The sequence below is a fragment of the Acomys russatus genome, chromosome 1 (assembly GCF_903995435.1).
Source record: "Acomys russatus chromosome 1, mAcoRus1.1, whole genome shotgun sequence".
NCBI lineage: Eukaryota > Metazoa > Chordata > Mammalia > Rodentia > Muridae > Acomys > Acomys russatus.
The window spans coordinates 113,239,729-113,258,184 of NC_067137.1; the positions used below are offsets into that span (position 1 = coordinate 113,239,729).

General features: G+C 47.4%; 1 protein-coding gene across 1 annotated transcript; it reads right to left on the minus strand.

Annotated features, from left to right (window-relative positions):
* Positions 1-3,292: 3,292 nt before the first annotated feature.
* On the minus strand, positions 3,293-7,826 carry Tcl1a (TCL1 family AKT coactivator A). Its single transcript, XM_051151641.1, has 3 exons — positions 7,707-7,826; positions 3,756-3,926; positions 3,293-3,385 (listed from the first exon to the last, which is right to left on the minus strand). Exons 1-3 carry the CDS (start codon positions 7,824-7,826, stop codon positions 3,293-3,295), a joined length of 384 nt encoding a protein of 127 aa, XP_051007598.1.
* Positions 7,827-18,456: the final 10,630 nt, after the last annotated feature.

Consider the following 18,456-nt stretch of genomic DNA (forward strand, 5'->3'; position numbering starts at 1 on the left):
TAATTGACAAATGAGATATAATTTTAGATGACCTGTGGTGGGGGGTGCATACATAATTCTAAGCATATTTACAACCTGTCATACATATCCATGAGATGGTAGATAGGTTTTTTTTCCTCCCTAATAGGTGTCACTTCAAGGACAGAAAGTGCTAGGTGTTGCCATACCAGGGGAAGGGACAGCTAAGAGTACCTTGGGTTCCCAGGCATTCTTGTGCTTGCCTACCTCTCTTGGGACGTGCAGGCCAACTAGTCTAGGCAATCAGTGAGCCCCAGGTTCAGCACGAGATCTTGTCTCAAAAAGTAAGGTGGAAAGCAACAGAGAAAGTTGACCTCTGGCCTTCCACATTCACTCAAACATATGCATACAAGTGCATGCCCGGCACACAGACATGTCCACAAAGCCACCTTCTGGCAAGAATCCTTCACTCCATTTTCTTCTGAGTTTACCATTGTTCAGAGCAGACTCTGTATGCTCATAGATGGCCCTTGCTTTGCTGGCTGCTGTAGCCACAGCACCCAGGACAGTTCATGGCAGCCAGATGTGTGTCTAACAAAAGAGTCCTACAAATGACTGTTCCTTTCCCGGGGGTAATGATAGGTGTCTGTAGCTTTCTTCTGTTCTGCTATCTGGACAACAGCTTGTAAACCACTCTAATAAAGCTCATGTGTTGGGCTGGAGCAATGGCCCAGTGGTTTAGAGTACTGTCTGTTCCCCCAAAGGTCCTGAGTTCGATTTCCAGAAACCACATGCTGGCTCGCGACCATCTATAATGAGACCTGGTGCCCTCTTCTGGCATGCAAGCACACATGGGAGCAGAATACTATATAAATAATAAAGAAATAAATCTTAAAAAATAAAGCCCATGTGTGTGTGTATGTGTGTGTGTGTGTGTGTGTGTGTGTGTGTGTGTGTGTGTGTTCATTTTATCAGTTCAGCTTGTCTCCTAGGTGATTTGTTTTTTGTTTTTTGTTTTTGAGACAGGGTCTCTCTGTGTAGCCCTGGATATCCCGGAACAAGCTCTGTAGACAAGGTTGGTTTCAAACTCAAGAGATCCACCTGCCTCTGCGTCCCGAGTGCTGGGATTAAAGATGTGAGCCACCACCAAAGCTGCCACCACCACCCAGACTCTTAGGTAAAATTTGATCCTATCAAGGTGACAAGCAAACTAATGAACACAGGTGACCATGATTTTAATCCACAGACCGTAAATGAGAGGAAGTGGATTTCTTATTACTGTACTCTTGTTGAATGTTCAGAGCACTTTACTTTTCTTACTCAACTGCATCTTCAGGACAGCTCTGTGGACTAAAGTAATACAGAGATGGGAAGAAAGCGGGGTGTCACCAGGCCCCTTCTGGCTCCTTTTCTCTATAAGGTGTCCCTTGTATTCTGAGGCCCTACTCATAAGGAGAATGAGGGCCAGCCGGTCATGAAAACCATCAGGGGACAGGGCACAGGTAGGCAAGGCTATGACTGCAGGCCATGGGCTGCAGTGGATGTTTTGTTAGAGCTGGAATGATAAGAGTGGTGGGCGCAGTTTCCTGTGAGAGGCCGCTTGCTGGCATTGCGACTAGGAGGCACATGTGGAATGATACACCCGGGGCCTTCCAGGAGACAGCAGAGCATCTGGACCTGAGGGTACTCAGGGTATGAGGAGGAGGTTGGACCATACCAAGGGGTTGGGTACCAGGACTGGCCAAGAAGAATGTTCTGAAGTTGCTGCCTCTAATGGTTCTCAAATCAGAACTCCTAAAGCACTGGGGTTTGAGAATCAAGCTATGTAAAACTTTACAAGTCCAGCCTTATCTCTAAAGCAGAAACACATGAAATCCCCCAGACACTCCCTGTTAGCATCCTCACGGGGAGACCCTGGCTTCTCCAGGTGACCTTGGCTTCTCCCTTATCTTATTAGCATGCAGGTCAAGATGGAAGCTGATTCAGCACAAGCTAGGCAAAGAACACATTTAATCAGCAACATAAAGTGTTTAGATTAAATACATCATCCAGGTATATGGTCACTCTTGAAGGGGGAGCCACAAATGGGCAATCTGAAGGCTCATCTGAACCAGCTCCACTGCCTGGCCTCCTGCTCTACTGAGGGCAGTAGACTCCAGGTTTGCACATCCCTGGCTGTAAGCTCCTGGGTTCTAAGGAGAGGCATGGAGCTCTCAGGCCTTACAGTGCTTTGCAACCAGGCCTAAGTTTGTTGAGTAGGTGGGGACAGGCACAGCATCTTGGGGCCTGGGCCAGATTCCAATGATTAGGCCTTGTTCCTCATGGTCACGTACAGCCGAGGGACCAATGAAGGAGTGGGCAAGTTCAAAACTAGTTGTCCTGAGGGACAAAAGGGAAAGGCTAAGAAATCAATCAGAGACACAGATACCACTGGGCACACAGAGGAAATGCTAAGAACCAGATCTGCTGTGGTGCCACTCGCCAGGGAGGCAGCAGAGCTGAGGACCACCAAGACAGCTGAGCAGACTGCAAGATCATGGGAAGAGCAGCCTCTGGCCAGCTTTTTCTTCCTGGAGCCCAGCGTAGAGGACAGAGGACGAGACTGGCAAACAAAGTGAATACAAGTATAAACAACTCCACTGCGGGCCCAGGGTGGGCAAGCGAGACAGGAGCTGCAGGACCTGAGGAGAGGCGAGAAGGCAGGATCAGAGACACAGACTAGGAGCAGGTAGCAGGGCTGCTGGGTGGGTGTCAGGTGGCTTCCTTTGCTGTGCCTCATATCTCATGCAGTGTTAAGAGATGGAGCCAGGCGTGCTAGTACACACCTTTGATCTCAGCACTGGGGAGGCAGAGGCAGGTGGATCGCTGTGAGTTCAAAGCCAGCCTGGTCTACAAAGCGAGTCCAGGACAGCCAAGGCTACAAAGAGAAACACTGTCTCGGAAAACAAACAAACAAACAAACAATAAATAAATAAATAAAAAGAAAGAAATGGAACTGGTTCGGATGAGCTCTTGGGGAGTGGATAAGAAAATATGGAGGATGCTTCTCAACATAACATCTGTGGCTCCCCAGTTGAGGTGGTGGGATGGCTCAGTTGTCTCTTAATGGACAACTGATCATGAGCAATGGTGACCTGTGGAGCCCTGTAAAAGATGGCTGGAGCCGGAGCTCTTTACAGTGGTAAAAGAGAGACAAAGGCCACTTCCAGGAAGCCTGTCACACCCTCGGCACTCTCTGAGGACAGCTGCTGGGGAGGGGGCTGGCATGGCCTTCATGGAGAAGGGTGCTCCCCTTCCTCCTAAGGGACCTCCAGAGTGCTCACCATGTCGCAGATTACTCATCGTCGTCGTCGTCATCGTTTCTGTTGCCGTCGTCGTCATCATCAGAGTCCATCTTTTCAAGTAGCAAGTCCTCCACGTTTTTGAACTGAGGGTGGGGAAGGAGAGAGGCAAGAGAGTGAGCAGACCAGCACTGATAATTTCCCCCTTTCATTCCGGCCTAGCTTTCGTTAGCCTGGGGCAGCACTAGGACCTGAAGTGGGTTGGCTAGCTCTCTCACTCAACGGTTTCACTCAATGACTACCTCAGAGGGCTCTATGTGCCAAGGGGTTAGGCGAAGACCTGTTGTCTGTCTCTAACCAGTTTAAACAAACAAACAAACACACACACACACACATCTGCAGTTAGCTTAGCTGCTGGTGCTAGGATGGAGGGAAGATAGAGCTAGCCCATGCTAGGACCAGAGACTAAGACCACTTGAGACTACCCACTCAGTCCCTGGGGTAAGCTGTGCTTGCCTTGATGTGGTACACTATTTTCCAGAACCCGGAGTCACTGCTTCGGTACCGGTCCTCTGGGTATAGTTGCCACATTAAAGGCAGCTCATATGGCTCCAGCTGTGCCGGGGTCATACCGGCGCCCAAGGGGACATCTTCCTGGCGCAAAAGCACCTGTAACTTCCCTTCATTCTGCAGAGGAAGAACAGAACACACCTTCACCTCCTGCTTACCATTGCAGGGCTCCTCCAGGCACGGCAAGCAGTGTCCACCCTGTCACTCAGCAGCCTGGCGCTGACCCAGCAGACTAAGCACAGATTCTGCCCCTGGCAGCAGCTCCACAGCAGGTTGCATACAGTCTTAGGGACTCTGGCTGGGCCAGCACCTAATCTTCCTTCAGGGGGCCCACCCTCCTGTTGCTAGCATAAGCCACGAAGTCCTCCAGCTTGGTTGCAAGTGTGTGTGTGTGTGTATGTACGTAGCAGAGGGACAACCTCCAGTGTCATTTCTTAGACACTTTTTCTTTGTTTCATTTATTTATTTACTTACTTATTTGAGGTGCCTCTTAGTGACTTGGAGCTCATCAAAATGCAAAACCTCAACAACAACAACGTCTTCCCAAAACTAACTAAACAAACAACATAACAAACTGACTATGTTGGCTGGCCAGTGGAGTCCAGAGGTCTGAGTATACCGGCTTCCCCAGTGCTGGGATCACTATCGATGTCCACCACACTGGGTTTCTCAGTTTGAACTCTGAGGATCGAACTCAGGATCTTATAGTCGCAAGGCAAGTGCTTTCCTAACCTCACCCAGCCCTGCCAGGGATTTGACTCTGATTTTGTCCATTGTCCTCTTTCAAAGGAGATGTCTATCCATGGACCGACCTGTGGAAACTATAAATGAACCACACTGTCTTTTTTTATCTGAGGTTGAGGGAGATAACGGAAATGCCATCCTTAAAGAGGTTGGCATGGCTGGGCATGGTGGCACACGCCTTTAATCCCAGCACTTGGGAGGCAGAGGCAGGTGGATCGCTATGAGTTTGAGGCCAGCCTGGTCTATAGAGTGAGTCCAGGACAGCCAAGGCTACACAGGAAAACCCTGTCTCGAAAAACCAAAATAAAACAATAAATAAATAAAGAGGCTGGCATGGTGCATCCGGCAAGAGTCCCTTCTTCCAGTCAACGTTTTTTTTTTTTTTTTTTTTTTTTTTTTACTAGCTATGTACTCAAGATTGCATTCCCTAAAAAAAAAAGAAAAAGAAAAAAGAAAAAAATTGCATTCCCGTCTCAAAGTTGTACTTTGCTTTATCATCTGCAGCTCACGTAAGAATGGGAGGCTGAACTCTTGACCAAGCAGTGTGGGACACAGGACCCCTCTCACCCAGCTATGAAACCTACAGAAGTACCTATGTCTTGGTGGGATGCTTTGGATTGTATGGTCATTTTCTCATTTCTAACACTTTAAATCTGGTGGCAGGCAGCATGTTTCCATCACTGGCATGTCTGTTCTGGGCTGTGGCAACTTACCTCCTCACCTACTGTCTCTACATGCCAGGGTGGGGCTATGAGACTCATATGCCTACCTGCTGAACTCACGATGTCTTCCCCTCCTGGGCAGAGTGAGTCTGGGGTCCTACAGAAATCCACAAAGCCTATGTTGACTCCCTCTTCTCCCACCATTTTGTTCAGCCCTGTCCACTTCCTTCCAGCCACCTTGCCTTGTTTATGTCTGAGACTCTTACAGTCTACAGCACGCCTCCCCAAAATCTACAAAGAGCTAGCTTCCTTTTAGGCTGCCCTTTGTTCAAGTGTATGTCTATAAAAAAATGAATATTACATGAAACGACATCCAGTTTTATTAACTGGCATGAGTTAAAATGTGTTGTTTTGGAGCAGGCTCTCCCCATATCACCCCTGCTGGCCTGGAAACTTGCTCTATAGACTAAACTGGCCTCAGACTTACAAGATCCACCTGCTTCTGCCTCCTAAGTGTTGAACTTAAGGGTGAACACCACACAGGCACAAATGTGCTATAACTTCAGAGTCAGTTCTCATCCGTCATGTGAGTCCTGGGAATCAAATCAGGCAATCAGGTTTGGAAGCAAGAGCCTTTCCTTTCTCAGCTAAATCACCAGCTCCTGAAAGTGAGTTTTACCCAACAAGCTGGGATGGAAAAACCAAAACCAACCAAACAAACAAACAAATCACTGCCCAAACACACAAACAAAACAAAGAAGTCTGTACAATTAAATTCTACAAGATCCCTGGGTTTAAGACCTGGTGGGCCAAGGGGCACAGGCCTGCAATGCGCTAGCCAGGAAGCTGAGGTAGGAGGATTGTAAGTTCAAGGCCTACCTGGGTTATAAAGGGAGCTTAAGGTCAACCTAAGTAACAAAGACCAAGTCTCAAAGTAGAAAGTGACATATAATGGCTGGGCTCTATTATCATCTATTATGCACAGAGGCCTGGGTTTGCTCATCAGCACTGCTGGGCTGAGGGGGTAGAAAAAGCAGTTTGAAACTCCAAACTAAATGATTCCAAAATACGACACGCACACACCTTTAATCCCAGCATTTGGGAGGCAGAGGGAGGCAGGTGGATCTCTGTATGTTGCAGGCCAGCCTGATCCAGGGCAGCCAGGACTACGATACACAGAAAACTTGCCTCGAAAAACAGCAAACAAACAAACCAAGACATGCAACTATAAACTGTGCGTTCACGATGCAGCACAGTACAACTGCCTCCCCTCCCCATCTCTGCTTTTGCCCACAGGACTCACCACCTGCCTCATTACTGCGTTAGCTACCCAATTCCCCATCACACCACCTTCCCAATAATAGGGATCTCCCGAACTCACTGAAACCCTCCTTGCAGACCTGGGCTTGGAGTCTACACTAAGAGCTCACACTTGTTTAACCCGTGGTTTTCCAAGGCGAAAAGTTCTGTGAAACATTCTGCCAATTCGATGAATTGAAACAGTTTAGATCTTTACGCAGGTGGGTAAGCACTTGGAGGTCTCAGCCAATACTTAGTCAGTAGCCCAACAACTGTTACAAATTGCTTTATTCTTCTTCCTTATTAATGTAAGTCAATGTTTACATGCTACGAACCCTGTTTCCTTCTGTCGTGGGAAATCCTGCCTTGCCATTTGCTACGCGGCTCCTGTTCAGACAACACCTATAGCGGCTCTGAAATACTCCCTGGTTCATGGTGTAGGTGAAAAGATACTTGATACCCTGATATTAAAAAGAAGTACCCACCTACGTTGTTTTCACCCCTCTGACTTAAAAGTTCATATTTGACTTTTTTTTAAAACCTAGATATATGAAAACTTAACATCGTAAAATGACAGCAGGAGTGTAAATTTAAGAGCCTGGATTGGGGTTCCACCATCTGCTGGCAGCACCCCATGTCTTCGAGGTTCACCAGCCCCAACCTTGCCGGAGTGGAGAGAGCTCCCAGTCCCTAACTACTTGCTAGCGTATCGTAGTGTCTCAGCCGTTTAATCTTGCTTTTATGGCTTCCATTGGCTCTCCAAGTGGAACGTGTTTCAGTAATTTCTGCCGGAAAGCACCTCTAGACGAGATTTCCTTTGAAAACACCAACATTCAAAAGACAACCCCCCCCCAGGCTTCCACCCGCAAAAGTTAAATCTTATTACCAACATGGATACTACCAGCTACCTTCAAGATATTTCAATTTTTATGGTTTAGGAAAACTTTGTTTCACCCCAAGTGATAGTCCCACACCCCAGGGTTTGTGTGAGAGGAGCTTGTCCACTGTCCTCGGGGTACCCCCACCCTCCTCCAGGCCCACCAGGTCCAACTCAGAGTACTTTCATCTGCGGCCTCCCTAGTCTTCACAAGGACCCTCTGTCCGCTGGTCTCCAGCTGTCAGGGCTCCCAGGCCCAGGCAGAGCACATCCCTGCTGCCCAACCTGCTGGCCCAACCCCAAGGCGGTTGGTACCTTGGGGATTATGGGGAGCCAGCTTCGACGAAACTCATCCAAGTACACGTTCTTCTCCCAGACCCACAGGCGGTCGGGGTGTTTGGGTTTCTCTGGCCTGTACGCCTGGTGTTCAGCCATGACATCCGGTCGGAGCAAGAGGCAGAAAAGCAAAAAGGCAGTTTCTGATAAAGCTACTCCCTGGTGGTGGGCATAAGAACCTGGCCTATTTATTGCCACCAGGTGTGCGCCTGCGCCTGAGCCCTTTGGAGTGAGGCGGGGCGGGGTGGAGAGGGGCAGGGCGGAGAGAGGCTGGGCGGGGTGGCTGGGGTGAACCACAAGGATGGGATGAAGGACAACCAGGTGGGCTTCTGGAATACGGTCAGGGTCTAGGCCTGTGGGCCTGACCCCATCAGACCGAAGGCTTCTTAAAGGCCCCAGGCGGTCTTGCCCTTCTCCTCCGGGTACACTGGGCTGCCGCAAAGGTACCTAGACGTGTCTTAGGAGACACTGCTCTCTGCTTCCTTTATAATGAGACCCCCAAGGTCCAAAGCAACTGCACTGTGAATGGGTACTCAAGCCACACCCAGATGGCTGGCCACCCAGAGAGAGGTCCATCTACACATCTTCTGGGATCAGAAACCCGAGAAGCCTTGCTCACGCCTGGACCCTCCTGGGTTCTCTCTGTCGCCTTCAGCCTTTGGGTGTCAGTGGCAATTTCCTTTGCAAAGTTCAGTCCCCTCCCTCTTCCCACATGACTTTTTCCATGGCTCTGAAGAGGTTGTGATCTTCTAATAGGGTCTTGCGAAATGGGTTTCTCTCTTTGTACTCCGGCTTTATGGATGCGCCATTCCAGACCCATGTTTAAAAAGAAATCCTTCCTTACAGTAACCCAAAGAGCAGTGCTTTGGAAACCTTCTGAATTGCTCAATCAAAACTTTCTCAGTGTGAACAAATAAGGAAAAACAACTTCCCTTTATTTTACAGTAACACATGTCCATTAAGGCAATTAAAGAAACGAATGAAAACCATGTAAAAGCAGCTCCTGGCCTGCTGCTCAAACAACCTTTCAGCTGGCAGTTCTGCGCCTCGCCTTCTGGTTCTTTTCCCTCTGTCCGAGGACACACCAAGGGAGCCATTTGTGGTCTTTGGAAGGTCAGTGAGTGATCTAGTGTAGACATCTGATCAGACTCCCGCAGACATGCCAAGATGGCTTGAGGTCAGCCAGGTGCATGCAGATGAAGAAAAGGCCCACAAGCCAGTGCGCTCGAGCTGATTTCTCTGTAGCTGGGTGCTTTGCCTCCACACCCAGATAGCTGCATAGAAAGATGAAGAATAGGCTTGGCGGGGAAGTTCTGGGTGAGTGCCAGACTTAGGGATCAGAAGATAAGTAGCAAATAACTGAGAAGTAACAAACAAATAACTGTATTTGGGAGCATGTGCCATGTGAGTAGGGCATGTGAGGGTCTCAAACAGCACTGTGAAGTTAGTTGTCCCCTTTTCTGTCATGTGGCCCCTGGGATGGAACTCAGGATGTCCTAGGCTCGGTGCAAACACCTTCACCCACTGAGCCTTCTTACTGGCCCACCAGTCCAGTTTAAATTGTGCTTCTGGGCACAGCTTTTGTGGCAAAGCGGGGAAGAGTCCCCCAGGAGTCAGGCTGGCCCATCCCAGGCCCATCCGGGGCCCCAGGAGCATGTCCCTGATTTTGTTGGCTTCTTTCCTATGTGGTGTTGGGAAACATTGCTAGGCAAGGGTTCTACTAACATGATTTCTTTTCTCCTCACTCTGAAAATACTATTGTAACTTTGTACAAGGGCCTTTTAATACTGAGCAAGAGTAGACCCCGTTCTTGTGGGGGTGTTTCAGAAGGGTTCCAGGACCAGAAAAATGAAATTGGCATGGGGCAAGTGGTGGCTTTGATACTTTTGTCATGTAAATTCTACAAAGGGGTGGGTGAGCGTGGTGGGAAGGGTAATGGAACAATAGCTATTATGTGGACTCTAGCAGGAGGAGCCTGGAAGATTGTTATCTTCATTGTTTGAGGGCCCTGGCCCATGAGCCAGGGCTTTAGACTTTTCTATTCCCTTTTGAATCTTTGTCTCTTTACTCTGAGTTCCCACCGGCTAAGCCCCGATATTTCCCAAAAGCAGTCGCCCTAAACTGATGCCTCTGTGTCCTGCCTCAGGTCTCATTTCCACTTGACTGCTAACACCTGTAAACTCGGTCAATCCTTTGCCAGCTTGGCCTCGGGGCCTCCCATTTCCTGCAATGAGTGAGTAGAGCAAGCTGTGTTCTAAGCGGGCCTTTTAGCTGTCTCTGATCCTCCAATAAGGTCGTTTCAAGGTCTAACAGTGTGGTGGAGAGACGGAAACCCCAGACGTGAGCTCAGAAAAGCCTGTAGTTTTGTGCATGAAGTTTTTGCACCAAGCATTCCGTGGAGTGCTCTAGTCAGGTGCGAAGATGCCAACCTCCTTGTCTGGGTTCCACGTGCATGCAAGTGGTGATCAAAGGGACGACCTGTTCTAGGACTACAGGCGTGGCCCTTCGGGCTAACCATGCAGCAACACCTGCAGCTCATAAAGAAAGTGGATTGGGGGCTGGAGAGATGGCTCAGTGGTTACGAGCACTGTCTGCTCTTCCAGAGGTCCTGAGTTCAAATCCCAGCAACCAAATGATGGCTCACAGGCATCTATAAAGCAATCTAACGCCCTCCCTCTTCTGGTGTACACACAGGCAGAGCACTGTATACATAATAATAAGTAAATCCTTTAAGAGAGAGAGAGAGAGAGAGAGAGAGAGAGAGAGAGAGAGAGAGAGAGAGAGAGAACAGATTGGGAGCCCTTCCAGGCCTCTGGAGTTAGATTGTTCTAGAAGAAGAACCCCAGGGGTTGGGGCCTTAAGAAAGGGGTGATGGCAGGTGTCTGCCCATAACACCAAGCCCTCTTCTCTGTATTTACTTGTGACACAAGAGTTAGGCACAAGTACCACCTGCTCTTCTCTTCCAAAGGTCCCAAGTTCAATTCCCAGCAACCACATGGTGGCTCACAACCATCTGTAATGAGATTCAGTGCCTTCTTGTGGAGGGCAAGCACACACGCAGGCAGAATACTGTATAAATAATAAATAAATCTTTAAGAAACCAAACCAAACCATGGTCTGTCTAAGGCAGTTCTTGCTTGGGTAGTGGCACGTCTGTTCTAGCCTGAGACCTAAGATGGGATTTCTTTAGGTCTAGAAAATTCTTAGCCATTACATCTTCAAATGTTCTCTTTCTCTCGTTTCTTTATTTCCTCTTTTGCAATTCTTAGCAAGAGAGTATTGATGCTTAAGTCTACCCTCTGTATCTTAGCTTTTATCTCTCTCTGTCTTTTAGCTAGTTCACCCCAGGAGGCATCCTTACACTGACTGCCATGTAACTTATCTCTCCCAGCAATGCTTTCATTTCAGGAAAAAAAAAAAAAAAAAAAAAAAAAAAAAAAAAAATATATATATATATATATATATATATATATATATATATATATATATATATATATATATATATATATACATTTTCCCACAATTTATTTGTGGGGATGAGCAAGCAAAGAGCACAGTTTAAAACTCATTGGGAGGAAAATGTAAAAATATTTCTATGGCCATGGAGAAGAAGTTCACTTTTAAGAACCAAGACCTAACATCTGACAGGACCGGTGCCTCTTTCTTGGTGTTGCCATGTAGAGGAGGGAACAGTTTAGGATTTCAGCTCAAATTGGAAAATTATACTCAACTTTAAAGATGTTTATTAATCACTTTAGGTTTCTGTATGAATGTTTTTTCTGAACGTATGGGTGTGCACTATGTGCATGCAGGGCCAATGGAGGTCAGAAGATGGCCTCCAACCCTCTGGAACTGGAGTTATGGATGGTTAGGAGCCACTATGTAGGTCTGGGTACCAAATCTGGGTCCTCAGGAAGAACGAGTGCTTTTGAACACTGAGCCATCTCTCCAGCCCGCTTTTAAATATGTATACAGGTTTGAACCTGGGATCTTTTACCTTTCACTACCGAACTATATATTCCTTTTTCTCAGCCCCTGACACACACACCCTTAAACCTTTTCCTTTAAGATAGGGCTTTGGTAAGTTGCCGAGGCTGGTCTTGAATTTTGATCCTTCCGCCTCAGCATCCCAAATAGCTATGATTATAGATCGTTCACTAGAACCAACCTTATTTCCGTCTTGTGAGCCAAGATTGTCCTTCAAAATTCTGTATCTGCTTCATGAAGCAATACATAACTAAACTGTGATGCGTGGGAACCCCACCCCCGGACACACAGTGTGGTACCCAGAACAGTGGTAACCTGGGTGGAGCAGAGCTGCCAACCGCTTCTAGTGTTGGAAAACAAGAGGCAGAGATAATGGGTACGGCATGAGGAGCACTGTGCATTTGACACTAGAGTCGTGAAGTTCTATCAGAGGCAAAAGCTGCCCCCAAAGAATTTCTCCTGGATCTTTGCATTAGTTTCTTCGAGTGTAACGAAAGGGATGAATCGTATTTATGTGGATGTATAGGGAGGGGAGTGTCAAGCGAAATTGAGATAAATCCAAGGCCTGCCTAAAGCACAGGTGTAAGTAGGAAGCAAATCTCCCTGTTACAGGTGAATTCAACCACCACGGTGAGAAACTCACACCTGGCCCTGAAAAACTGGGTGGGGAAATTAGCATTTGTACTTTGAGCTGCTGAGTTTGGGGGTAGATTTCTTTTCTATTTGTGTGATGTACACGGATGTAAATACGTGTACACAGACGTCCACGGTAGCTTTGTTCACACGGGCCGTCAGTAAGGCTTGTGGGAAGTCAGGGTGGGTATGCTCACAGCACCGGCCCTTTGCTGTTTGTCTGCTGTCACTTAGTTCAAGGATGCTCATCATTAAGGTTAAAGGACCATTAAGTTTTATGAAAAGGCACATGGGATGCTGACAGTTATGAGAAAAGGATAGTCATTGGTTTGAAAGCCATGTGACCTGGATCATCCTGGGGTATGCATCCAACACAACCCAAAAAAAAAAAAGCCATAAACCAAAGGAAAGAGGCCCAGATGAGAAATAACTTTAAAAAACAACTTAAAATAATAAATAATAAAAATAATTTTAAAATTAAAAAAAAAACTTAAAAAACAAAATCAGGCCAATCATGATGGCCCCTTCTTTTGGACTAGGGAAGTATTTCCAACTTGTGCAATATAATCTTTCAAAGAGATTAAAGAAGAACTTCAGTGTGATGTCAGGCTATGGAAAGAAGCAGCCATCACATGGTTCTAATTAAACCTCTTCGTTTTCTGTGCCTTGGTTTCTTCATCTGTAAATTGAAAAGAAAAAAAAAAATGACCTTCGGAAAGCTGTGAAAACAAAACATGATGGTTGCTGTTTAAAAAAAAAACCCAGATGCATTTAAATACTCCATGAATAATCATTATATTATACTTTAGGTCTAGCTGTAGACAAGCTGGTCCTGGACTTCCTCCACTCTAGATGCCTGGGAATGACAAGGATAATTATACAAACAGCCATCATGCTTCCTGTCCCCAGGTGACAGTCCTCTGTTAACCAGCTCCAGAGCTGGGGGCCTCCTCCGTGCCAGAGTGACTCACAGATAGGATGGAGCGGGTCTTTGTCCGTTATGCAGCTTATTAATTTAATTCCCCTTGGCTGCTTTGTGCTCTGCCTGGAGATGAAACAGCACTTTCATCTGAGGACAAGATGCCAGCTCACAGTGGGTTCTTGAGTCCCCTGATGCTGAAAGTGCTTGTTTTGTTTAGACTCTGCAAGCTTGCTCCCTCCCACTGAAATCCTGGAGCTGAGGTCCCTGAGTTGCAGGAATCCCAGGGAAGAAGAGATAGGGAAAAGGTGAACTCAAAACTTCTCCTGCCAAATCCCCTGCTCCTTGGGATTTGTTGTTGTTGTCAGCTCTGCTCTGTTCTTCGCATTCTTTCAATAGCCTAAAATTTGTCTAAATTGGCTGGTTTATTTTGTCTCCATTCTCCTCCTGTCTTTATCACCCCTGACATCACAGTGAGGTCTTTTAAACTGTGAATCTGGCAGGTCACAAACTCCAGAGTGGGTTATATAACACTGAATGAGGTCTTGCTTCATAAAGTACTGAACAGGGTGGCTGGTGATGGCCACCATCCATGAAGAGGAAGAAGATGGCGGCCCCTACAAGGACAGGGATGGCTGGCATGTGGCAGAAACGAATTGCTGCAAAATCTAGCAAGGAAGTAGAGACAGCTGGAAGTAGAGTCAGCAGGAAGTAAAGAATTGACAGGAAGTACAGTCAGCAAGAAGTAAAGAATTGCCAGAAATTAAAGTCAACAGGAGGAAAAGCATTTGCTTGGGTGGGTGGAAGATGGGTGAAGAAAGGAAGAGTGGAGACCCTGCCGCTGGGTCCCTTCCTAGGAATGGACCTGTGTGGATGAGGTCACCGCTCCCTGTAGTGAGAACATAGGAGGAAGAACTGCTTCCCTTGCCTCTCCCCACACCCTGCCAGCACATGGAAAGGCTCGTCGTAGGTTTTTTACTTTATAGGTTTTAATGTCAAAAGCCAAGAATGAGGGCCTATAGGGATAAAACAAGTAAATAACGCAGTGCAGAAGGCATTATTAAACTGCCTGGGTGTTAAAGCTGTTAGCGCACTGGCCTCTCACATTAGTGGTTCTCAACCTGTGGGTCGTGACTCTTTTGGGGGTCAACTGGACCTATTAGACATCCTACATAGCAGATATTTACAGTTCATACCAGTAGCAAGATTACAGTTATGAAGTTGCAATGGGAATAAGTTTATGGTTGGGGGTCACCACAACACGGGGAACTGTTTTCAAAGGTCGCAGCATTAGGAAGGTTGAGAACCATTGTCCCACACGGAGAAGGTGGGGGAGAGTCATCGCTTATTCTGTTAGCGAAGAGCTGCTCCCAGGATGTTAACTCCCACGGCTCTTCTTTTGCAGATCTCAGTGCCTGAGAGTGAGAGACACAGAGACAGGTCCTGAGATAGGGCACCAGAGTCACATGGCTTGACCTTGGACAGAGTGCTATGGAATGGCACCAGTGTGAAGCCAGTCACAGCTTGGATGTGGTATTCTGACCGAGAATGTCCCCCATAGACTCAGATACTTCTTGGTCCCCGTTTAATGGAGTTGTTTCAGGAAGGTCAGGAGGTGGCCTTGGAGGAAGTGTGTCCCAGGAGTTCCAGAAGCCCCCAAGCTATTCCTAGCATCCTCCCCACTCCCCCTTTGCAGACACATGAGCTCTCAGCTCTCAGCTTCTGGCTCCAGCCACCATGACTGCCTGCCACCATCCTTCCCCACCATGACAGTGTTGGACCCTTCTCCCTCTAGAACTGCAAGCCCCGAATGAATGCACTATCTTCTGTAAGGAGCCTCAGTCCTTGGGTTTATCGCAGCAATAGAAAATAATTAATGCACTGTGGGACTGGCCGTCTCAACTGGATCAGGTAAGATAAGGCTGAGAACACTGTACACCATCCCAGGAAAACGAGCAAGGTGGGAGAAATGCACACTGCAAAAAGTGACTTGCTAAGACAGAAGAGAGATAGTCTCTGCCCTTGGGGAGTGCTCAGCTTCATGGGAAGAAAGTCAAGTGCTGGTGCTGCTAATTGCTGAAAACTTACTTATTCTGTGTCAGCTTTTGATATGAATTTACTTTCTAAGTCCTACAAAGACCCTGTGAGGAGACTACCCTCATTCACAGATGACATGTGACATGTTCTGGTGTGCTGAAAGCTGCTCCGTGGCACCGTCAAGATGCAAAGAGCTCTGTGTGTGTGTGTGTGTGTGTGTGTGTGTGTGTGTGTGTGTGTGTGTGTGTTTTGAGACTGGGTTTTGAGATTGGGTTTCTCTGTATAGGCTCGGCTGTCTTGGAACTTGCTCTGTCGGAGATTCTCCTGCCTCTCCTCTCTGAGTGCTGGGATTAAAGGTGTGAGCCACCATGCCCTATCCAGGATGCAAACGTTCTAATGTGTTTGGAATTATTAAAGGAAGTATATATTGTGTATATTTGGAGCTCTTTGTGCAGAACGGTTGTGTGTTCACACATGTGGTTTCATCCTTGGGGCTAATATAAGGCAGAAATGAGACCGAGGGACCCAACTGTCCTCAGGGCACTGTGGCAGAGGACACTTGCTGTTAACTGCAGATGCTGCTGACGCTTAGATGCTCTTAGTTTTGCTAGAATGATGGTTAGGTGTGGTTATTTCTTTAGGTCTTATTATAAGTATCCTATAATTTTGTTGTTTTCGGGAGATGAGTGAAGCTGTCAGGAGTGGGCAGCCACTCTGGCCTTTGAATACTAGACAGTAGAGCTTTCTACCTAAAAGCCTTGAGTGGGTCAGCTGAGCATCCCCTTCTCTGGGACTGGCCTGGTCCTCATGGATGTCCAGCTCTTGGGGACACTGACTACCAGTGCAACCAAAGCCCCCGTGTCAGCTCCAGGAGGCCTTGCCTCAGTCACGGCTGCTGTGAACAACCATTGCAAGGCAGTGCACCAGGCAAGACAGGCTTTAAATCTTAGGTAAACCTGCGGATTTGCTCATTCAAGACAGAATGGGGAACACTTCCTCAGGAACAGCAGGAGGTCAGTGATTGGTGTAATACAATCCCTCATTTGAATACTGGACTCTTCCTGCCACACAACTAGGATGGACAGCTCCAGTTTTGAGTAAGGCCAAAGAAGAGGCTCCATTTCTTTGAACGTTTATGATTTTTGTAAGTAGAGACGGCTGCGCTGGTCACATGAAGAGAAGCAGCAGGGGTATTCCAGGACAGAACAGGGCAACAGTGAAAGTTATAAAGAGAAGGCAGTAGAGTCAGTCAAGATTGCAGAAGGCAGAGGGTGGTTGGTGTGTGAGGTATTGCAAGCTCCCAACACTGCAGAGTTGCAGCGCTTTCTGGCCTTGATGGCTGCCACCCCAGTCCCAAAGGATGCTCAGCTGAGCAGCTCATCTTTCCTTGCTGCCTAGTACCAGGCTGTTGACAGTCAGAACCCAAAGCAGTAAGCTTCCCACTGGTGTGTCTAGAGCTTTAAGTCCTTGTTTGTTTGTTTTTGTTTGTTTGTTTTTGAGCTCAGGAGTGTCATGTCCCTAGTTCTTGTGTTAGAGCTCTGAGTCTCTGACTCCTTCATCCCAATCCATAAGCCTTCCGCATTCCAGGGCCCAGGGCTGGCTGAAGACCTCCTCAGGATTTCCGACCAATTAGAGCACAAGGACTCGTTGCACCAGTCCTCACTGGCTGGCTCCATTTTGCTGAGGAGGAAACAAGCACCTTCTCCCAGGCCCCTGGGAGTCTGCAGCAAGGCCACTGCAGCCTGCCCGGCCCCTGCCCATGACAGAGCACTGGGCGAGAGCACAAGTGGAGTTGGATGAAACCTGACCGCCTTGCCCAGCTGTAGGGCATCCAGCGGAACTTTGCTTGTGGTGACGGCTTTATCTTCACACCAGCCCTGTGTTAATTTCACCAGCAATGTGAACACACAGAGTACTAGAAATACTGATTTGATCCCAAAGGGTAGTATTGATTTTTTTTTTCCCATTCTTTGCAATTAGAAGACACATCCAACTGCTCTTCCAAGATTTTTTTTTTTTTTCTGGAAGAGTGGAAGCATTCGCTGTTGAGTTCTTCCCAGCTCCTTAGTTTTATTAATCTTCTGATATAGCATCCGGGCTTCAGGCTGTGACCACAGACTTATGGTAGTGTTGCTCGCCACGGAGGTGCGGGGATGAACTGTTGCTATTTGCATAGGATCCTGGGTAGAGACGTACTGAGGGAAAACCCAGGTGTGTTCACTGGTCTCCCGGGGAGGTGCTTAGAAATAGAGCCTTTAGAAGGGTAGTATTGACTCCTGGAAAGAAAACTTGGGTAATTCGAATCTGCCCAGGACCTTACTTCCCCTAGACTTGAGATTGTTCTTAAGATCCTTCTCTTTGTTGTTGCGGTGGTGGTTTTTTAAAAGTACGTTTTACCAGCATGTATATCTGTACACCACATGCATGCAGTGCCGGTAGAAGCCAGAAGGGGGCATCAGATCCTGTGAAACTGAAGTTCTAGATGGTCATGAATGCTGGGACTCAAACCTCTGGAAGACTAATGCTTTTAACTTTCAGCCCCTTGTTGCTGTTTTGTTGTTGTTGTTTTTGAGCAGGAGAGTATCTCACCTTATAGTCCTGGGGATCCCGGAACTCATCAGAGACACACCTTTCCCTGACCCCCGAGAGCCTGGAATTAAGGGCACGCACCATCGCCCCAGCCTAGGTCCTTCCTGTTTGAGTGGCCATTGAGCCGTCCTGTCACTCCACAGGGCTTCCCACTGTCTCTTGGATCTTTGAGGCTGCCTGTCCTCTGCTCTGCTCTTAGAAACGCACAGCACACCTCGCCGGTACTTTGTTTTGCAAAGACCCTGGGTAACACTTTTGCTGTGCTAGACATAATAACATCCTAGCCTTAGTTTTTTCTTTTTCTTTTTTCTTTTTTTTTTTTAAAGAAGAGCATGAAAAAGGATAAGCACCCTGATAAGATGTTGACTTTGCTTTTCTAATTAAGTCTAGGGGAGAATCCTTGCTGAAAAGGCGCCAACAAAATGTATCTTCGGAATTAATTACAGGAGCTGAATCAGCTTTGGGTGAGCAATCTCTCTCCCCCTTGTGTTTCACTGCCTTGGATAATTTTTAATGAATTATTCATTCTATCAACAAACTCTCTGCCTTGAGACGCTGTGCTAA